At 51.8% G+C, this 7,989-nt stretch overlaps 1 protein-coding gene across 1 annotated transcript in view; it reads left to right on the forward strand.

Moving 5' to 3' along the window:
* Positions 1-4,136: 4,136 nt before the first annotated feature.
* Positions 4,137-7,989, forward strand: part of LOC113405076 (ATP-dependent RNA helicase A-like) — a 47,415-nt gene continuing 43,562 nt past the window's right edge. The window contains exons 1-3 of the mRNA XM_026655365.2: positions 4,137-4,195; positions 4,478-4,598; positions 5,477-5,617. Of these exons, the coding sequence (XP_026511150.1) occupies positions 4,488-4,598; positions 5,477-5,617 (252 nt within the window). The 5' untranslated portion in view covers positions 4,137-4,195; positions 4,478-4,487. The remainder of the gene's footprint in view (positions 4,196-4,477; positions 4,599-5,476; positions 5,618-7,989) is intronic.

Genomic DNA, 7,989 nt, shown 5'->3' on the forward strand with positions numbered 1-7,989 from the left:
CACCTGGTTTTTCAGGTCCTGGTTCAGCATAAACTGCACGATAATGTGCGAGGTGTTTACAAAGTTCATGACTGCTGTCTTGAGCTAAGCGGGCTCTATGCTTGCCGTGGTATGGCGTCTGCACTGTTCACCCAGGAAAAAAGGCGCAAAATGGTTGTCTGCCATTGCTTTCATGAGGGAGAGGTGACGCTGTACCCAGAACCACCAGCGACAATGTTTTTTGCCCCATCAGGCATTGGGATCTCAACCCAGAATTCTGATGGGCGGGGGAGACTGCGGGAACTATGGGATAGCTATGGGATAGCTACCCACAGTGCAATGCTCCGGAAGTCGACGCTAGCCTTGGTACATGGACGCACACCGCCGAATTAATGTGCTTAGTGTGGCCGCATGCACTCGACTTTATACAATCGGTTGCCAAAAATCGAATTCTGGATGTAAGCAGAGTCAGGATAAGCTCTACCCTGACATCTGGTGGTGAATTATGGCAAGGGTGGAAAAGAACTTCAGGGGCTGATCTTGTTTGCATAGGCACACCCACCCGCCTAGCCTGGGACAACAACAACTGAAAGTGGTTACTTTGGCTGGTGTGGGATCCCCAGTTTCTCTGTTATTGGGGCAGGAAGAATAAAGTGTTGTTACCCTGATTCTGTGAATCAAGGCCAGTGGAACTGTTGTATGACAGAGGGACTCACCAGTAATTAAGTAGCACTTGCTAGACAAGGGGCATGGGTTACAAAACCCAGTGAATTGAGAGAGGCTGGGGACAGGTATGTGTACCCGATGGGATGGGCCCCTTCTGAGGGCCTAGAATGCCAATTACACTATCTCTCTCTCCCTCCCCCCCCCCTCTTCTCTGTTGAATAGCAGAGCTAAGTTTGCTTCCATTAGGAGTCTAGTTAGAAGTTGCTGAACTGAATTCACTTTGGGCCAATAGTGCACCAGCAGTGGGGCTCCCCTACTACAAGCTGAAATCACTAAAATTGCTGAGCTAAGATCACTGAGTGCTGTGTTAGTCAGTGGGGGACCGGAAGATATATTGCTAAGCAGCTGGCAGAGCTGAGCAGTTTGTGGGATGGTTGGAGCAGCCCATGGAACAGCGAGCGGAGCGGCGCGGAGCTGAGCCATTTGCGGGGGCAGCTGGAGCGGTTCATGGGATGGCTGGTGGAGTGGAGTGGCTGGCAGAGCTGAGCAGTTTGTGGGACGGTTGGAGCGGCCCACGGAACGGGGAGCAGAGTGGAGCAGTTTGCGGGGATGGCTGGAGGAGTGGGGCGGCGCGGATGGTAGAGCGGAGCCATTCGTGGTGAAGGCTGCAGCAGAACTCCACGGAGAGGTGGGGCAGTCGGCCTCGGACCACATAAGGTGCCCCTTAACATCCCGTGTGTCCCCCCCCCATTTCCGCCGAGGCTGGGGGGCGTAAAACTCTGCAGATAAACTTTTGAACTCTGGGGCGGCACTGACCAGGGACAGAGACTTTGGGGTTGTTGGACTTTGGGTGAATGGACTTAAGACCCTGAGGGGTAAAGGACACTGCCAAACTTACTTGGAGGTGGGTCTTTTGCTCATGGTTTGTGTTATGAATCCTGTTTGTGGTGTTTCCCCAACATAATGCCGCATTGTTTCCCTCCTTTATTAAAAGGCTTTTGCTACACTCAGACTCCGTGCTTGCGAGAGGGGAAGTATTGCCTCCTAGAGGCGCCAGGGGAGTGGTATGTAATTGTCCCAGGTCACTGGGTGGGGGCTCGAGCCGGTTTTGCATTGCGTTATTGAAACGGAACCCCTAGATACAGAACCCGGCCCTTGTGGCTGCCACCTCAGAGGGGCAGAAGGGTTACATGTAAATTAGGAGTAATCCCGTAGTGTAGACATACCCTGAGTGTCACAGCTAAATACAAGGTGGAACAAATCTGTGACACTGAGTATGTTTCCCAGACCTGAAGAAAAGCTCTGTGTAAGCTTGAAAGCTTGTCTCTCTCAACAGCACAAGTTGGTCCAATAAACGATATCACCTCCCCCACCTTCTCTCTCTAATAGCCTGGGACCAACACTGCTATAATAACGACGCATATAGCTAAAGTACTGCATTTTTCTTGCTTAGAAAGGCTGAAACTTCCAGCTAATATGCTTAACCAGCATGGTTACATGCGGTCCATTGATTTGAAAGGACATTCTACAGCAGTGGTTCTCTAACTTTTGTACTGGTGACCCCTTTCACATAGCAAGCCTGTGTGTGCTACCCCCTCTCCCCCATAAATTAAAAACACTTTTTTATATATTTAACACCATTATAAATGCTGGAGGCAAAGCAGGGTTTGGGGTGGAGGCTGACAGCTCGTGACACCCCCCCGTAATAACCTCACAACCCCCTGAGGGGTCCTGACTCCCAGTTTGAGAACCCCTGTTCTACAGGATGAGGTTACAAGTTTTATATATTCCAATAAAGCACTGTTCTACCAACTTTGGTTTTCCTTCTGCTCCCCCCCCAGAGGGACTGAACACTCTGGTCCCAATCCAGCAAAGCACTTAAGCATATACTTAACTTTAAGGGAGTGAATATCTTAGTGACTTCCATGGTCCTACTCACTTGCTTAAAGTTAAGTATGTGCATCAGTGCTTTGATGGATCAGGGCTAGATTGCTCAACTTGCAGGATTGAGTTCTTACTGCACCTCAGTGTACGACTTTCTCCCCCTGTGAAAGGTTACCAGAAATCTTAGTTTAAGCAAGCCCAGGTTTGTAAGGTGCCCTGGTTATACTCAAACCTAGCTTTGGCCAAGATTCTATACTGAAACTCAGTTGCAGCTAGGCTGACCAGATAGCAAGTGTGAAAAATTGGGACAGAGGGTGGGGGTAATAGGCACCTATGTAAGAAAAAGCCCCAAATCGGGACATCTGGTCACCCTATTTGCAGCAGAACCTTTACACCAGGGGTTCTCAAACTGGGGGTTGGGACCCCTCGGGGTCATGAGGTTATTACATGGGGGGTCGCGAGCTGTCAACCTCCACCCCAAATCCCACTTTGTATCCAGCATTTATAATGGTGTTAAATATATTAAAAAGTGTTTCTAATTTATAAGGGGGGGAGGGGTCGCACTCAGAGGCTTGCTATGTGAAAGGGGTCACCAGTACCAAAGTTTGAGAGCCACTGCTTTACACCATTCCAGCCTACACCGCTCCCCCAGCAGCAGAATCTTCATCAACCCCCATATGTGATGAAAAATTTGTTGTTCTGTGTTTCACTAGGACAGTTATAATTTCCCTCCTGCTTCTAAAATGCCTCCCCTTCTCCCTATTGTCTCAGTTTGGCAGTCCTGGCCCTGTAACTGCAGAAAGCTTTAACACCTCGTTTTTCATCTCATGCATTTCAGTGACCTCTGTTCTTTTTTTTTTTTTTAATAACTGGGATCCCCCCCCCTTTTTAATGTATAAAGGAAGTCTGAAAGTTGCTTTGTTTTTTAAAGTTTATTTTTAATATAGCTTTTATTTTATATGGAAACTTCTACTCCCTCCCCCAAAACAATCTCGTTTTCCTAGGCTTTGCAGGAAGACTATGGGAAGATCTCAGCACATTGCCTGTAAACTCCAATCCCGCTGCGTGCAGGGACAGTGACAAAGGCAGCTTTTATTCAAAGTGTGACCTGCTCATAGAAGTGAAATAAGCGCCAAAAAACCCAACCCACGAGTTTTAAGCAGGCCGACTAAAGCTCCCAGCCGCTGTGGAACTCCCGCTGTTCCGGGAGCAGCAGGGCCCGAGCGCTCCCGCCAGGGTCGGGCTCGTGTCCAATGCAAAAAACAGAGCGATCCGTGTGAGCCGCCAGGAGCCCCCGCCCCAGTACAGCAGCAGCGGGGGGACCTCAGGCTCCGCTCCCTTCCGGGCAGGAGCCGCACCGGGGCGTGCAGCTGCTGTGCGGGGCTAGGGCCGTGCGCTGCAGCAGCGGGAGGCTAGGCTCCCCCGCAAGCTCGCCGCTCGGACCGGCCATGCTAAGAGCTGCCGGGCCTGGCGGACGGGCCCCGGAACTGGCTGCCCTACGGCTGCTCTGTCACCACCCCCTATGCTGTGGGTGCGGCTCCCTGCATTCAGCCGTGGTGGGCCTTTGTTGATACTCCTTATACGCATGCGCCCCACAACCACCATTTTGTGGCGCTCGGCGAGCGAGGTGCGTCGTCCCCCACCGCACCTGCCCAGCCGAAGCCGGGTAGAGGTTGAGTCTAGAGGAGAGGTACGGGCATCTCTGCCCGTAGAGTGGGGCGGGTGCGTGCGCATGCGCTATAGGGGGAGGGGCGAGGCTCGGTCAAGAAGAGGGGCCTGATAGAGCACGTGGTGCCGTTGCGTGCGTGTTGTTTGTGCGCATGCGCTGTCGTTGGGCCGGGGCTGCGCTCTCCCCCTGCCATTACCCCCCATTGCTGGAGAGGCGCGCGGTTTTTACCCGTTCCCCTGCTGTGACCCAGCGGCGCTAACGGTCGCGCTGTCCCCGCAGAGCCCGCGCTATGGGGGACGTGAAGAACTTCCTGTACGCCTGGTGCGGCAAGAGGAAGGTGACGCCGACCTACGAGATCCGCGCCGTGGGCAACAAGAACCGGCAGAAGTTCATGTGTGAGGTGCGGACCAGGGCGCGGCGGCTCGGGCCCCTCACCGCGGCGTCGGAGCGGTCCCGGCGCGCGCGGCTGGCGCCTGTTCTGCGTGGCTCGTCTCCACGCACGGGGCCGGCAGCCGCAGGCGCGGGGTGTAACCGCCCAGGGCCGGGCCGGGCCTGGCCTGGAGTGTAGCTGCACACGTCGAAGTTAAGGGGCCAGTCAAGGATGCCGCCAGCACCGCCCGGCCATGGGCTCCGCTCCCTGCAGCACCCGCTCAGGACTCCCGCCTGGCTTCCCCACGCCAAGGAAAGGAGCACTGGCTCTAGGGCCATTTTGCTACCTCATCCTTTCCCTCTTCTCACCCTAAAAGTAGGAGCGGTGCCTGGGTGGCTCTGCTTATAGGCCCAGCCCTTTCATGTATTGTCACCACCTTGGAATAGTCACTAATTTACGAGTGACCTTATTAGTGTAATTAGCCAGCTTCTGCCACTTCACATTTGTTGGCTGAGCAAAACCAGACCCTAGGCTCAACTTATCTATAGAGCAAAGAACTGGTTGAGGCAACTAGTGCCACGTCCCAACATAACAAACCCCATTTCAGCCCTAGCTGTTGTCCCAATAAAAATGTTGACATCCTGAATTATCTACTGCTCACAGAGGCAGAAAAGAAATAATGGTGAAGGGGTGTGGGGTATGTGCACAGCCTTTGGCATGGCTAAAAGCCGCTAGCACTTAAAAAGTTAAGACCCCACATATCCGCTCTGGGGAAGATGCTTAGTTAGCAGGGGAGCCAGGAGTGAATAGAAACAGCTGAGAGTCCATTGGAATTGGTTGGGTATTCACATGGTGAGGTTTTGATGTTGTAAATACTTACCTGAGGGTCAGTTTTTTGTCTGTTGCAGGTTCGGGTGGAAGGTTTTAACTACATTGGAATGGGCAATTCCACGAACAAGAAAGATGCACAGAGCAATGCTGCCAGGGACTTCCTTAATTACTTAGTTCGGTTGAATGAAATCAAGAGTGAAGAAATTCCAGCTTTAGGGGTAAGTGTCTTTGTCCCTATCTGTCACGTAGGAGAGCAGGTTTGATTCTCTCAGGCGGTAACATGTAGTGTTGTGCTGCTAGGTAGGTTGTTAGCAGCAGAGATTGAACCTGGGACCTCTGGATCTAAATGTCGGAGCCACTTCTCCTGGAAGGGGAAAGCCTAAGGTGAGGTAGAAGACCCAGGAACAGGGGCTATGGAGAGACAGATAGCATGGGGCTGCTGGGGGTGGTCAGACGGGGGCTCATAAGGGCTAGTAGGGGAGGACAGACTGGGGCAGGGGCTGAATGGGAGTGGAGGCGCAGGGCCACATGGTGGTGGGGGTGGCTGGTTGGGGGCACAGAGACACAGGGAGGCGGTATAGGGATGGGAGTGGCTAGGTGGGGGCACAGAGACACATGGGGACAGAGGGAGGGGTGCAGGGCCACATGGGGATGGGGGGAGTGGGTGTCTGAGTGGGGGTGGAGGGACACATGTGGACAGGGGGTGCAAGGACACATGGGGTTGCAGGAATACATGGGGAGAGGGGCAGATGTGCCTGACTGAATGGGAAAGGCTAGGGGTCAGCCAGGATCTGCACAGGGGAAGCTCCCTAACAATTCCCCCCCCTCCTCCCCAAAAAACAAAAAAACTGTTCCATACTTTTCCCACCCATACCCAACAACCCTCCAAGATCACACCCAGGCTCCTTCCCAGCAATTTACTTCTCTCTCCCTCAGCTCCTCCGTTACCCCTGACTCCCCAAAGTCTTTGCATTGCTTCTGAGGGGTGCGGGAAATTCGGTTCTGTATTGTAGTTTAAATGAATTATTACTCAGAGTTCTGTATTAATATGCCTAGTAAGGAATCTATTTGTCAAAAAACATTTCCTGAATCTTTTTTGTTGTCTGTATTGTTACAGACATTCTTGCTGACAGGTATTTTGAAATAAATGACCAAAAATAATTGAAACTGGTGTGATTATATTGTTGTTTTGACAAATAAAATGTGCAGAATTTTTAATTTTTGGTTGCAGAATTTTTAACTTTTTGTGCAGAATTCCCCTGGGAGTATATACTGGAGGAGATTGCAGGAGCTAGTCTCTTATGACTGCTCTAATAGTTTTATAAGCTATTTTTCATCGCTGTGTAATGAAACCAGTAATGGGTTTAAGGTCCTCTGCCATATTGCCCTTTTCCTGTGAAGCAGTGGCTTTCTGCTGCTTTTGGGTTGTCTTTCCCTTTGGATATTTCTGGCACTGGTCATAGTTTGGTCAAGCAATTGTGATGTAAGAGTGTCAAGTACTGTATGTGTCTGCCACAGAACACTGAATATCAGCTGTAAATTGATGGTAATCTTGTCTTTTGGTCTGTTGCTCATAGCTTTGCTGAGGCATTGGAGCAGTCTGTAGACCCAGGCAAACAGTACTGTATCATTTCTGCCTGGTTAGAGTCTTGACCCCATAGTTGTGAAGATTATTTTTAATGGAAGTTTATGATCAGAAGAAATTGGTAGCTTTGATCATCCTATTCATCAGGAAAAGCTTCCTGCTCACTACTGGTGAGTGAATTTTTCAAGCCCTGATTTATTATAGGCAGGGTTGGCAGCACCTGAGAAACCTCTGTGAGATGGGAGGGTCATCTTATCCCTATTTTACAGGTGGAGAATTGTGGCACAGAGAGATTAGGGTCAAGAGTAGTCACTAATCTTGAGTGCCCATTTTGAGGCCCCTGGGACCTGTCTTTATAGCAGGCCTGCACAACTCGTAAAGTGGCGAGGGCCATATTACTCCAAAGAAAACAGCTGAGGGCCGAAACCCGCCGAGCGCCACCAACCCCCCCCCCAGCGCCACCCAGCCCCCCCGAAACACAACATCCCCGCGCCACCCGCCCCACGGAAACAACCCCCCCAGCGCTGCCGAAACACCCCCCGCCTCGCGCCACTTGCCCCGCGGAAACAAACCCTCCTTCCCCAGCACCGCCCCACCAAAACAGCAGTATTGAACCTCGGTAATATGTTATAGCGGGCCCCTAAGGTAGTATAATTAAGGTAAAAGAAAAATGTCTTTTTGCTAGAAGTAGAATAAGATCTTCCCCCCCACTTCGTAATCAATTGCCCTGTTGAATGAATGAGAAAGGCATGGAAGGCAGGTACCTCCAGACAGCTGTAACCCTTGGAGAGGGCAGGGCCGGCTCTAGGATTTTTGCCACCCCAAGCAAAAAAAGTTTTGGGCACCTCCCCTTTCTTTTTCGTGCCCCTCTGCCCCCGGCCCCACCCCAACTCCACCCCTTCCGAACCCCTTCCCCAAATCCCCAGCCCTGCATCCTCCTCCGGCATGCCGCATTTCTCCCCCCCATTGCTTCCTGCGGGCCCCCTGTGACCTCCCGCCCTAGCT

The sequence above is a fragment of the Terrapene carolina genome, unplaced genomic scaffold (genome assembly GCF_002925995.2).
Source record: "Terrapene carolina triunguis isolate 2854851 unplaced genomic scaffold, T_m_triunguis-2.0 Scaffold210, whole genome shotgun sequence".
Classification (NCBI taxonomy): domain Eukaryota; kingdom Metazoa; phylum Chordata; order Testudines; family Emydidae; genus Terrapene; species Terrapene triunguis.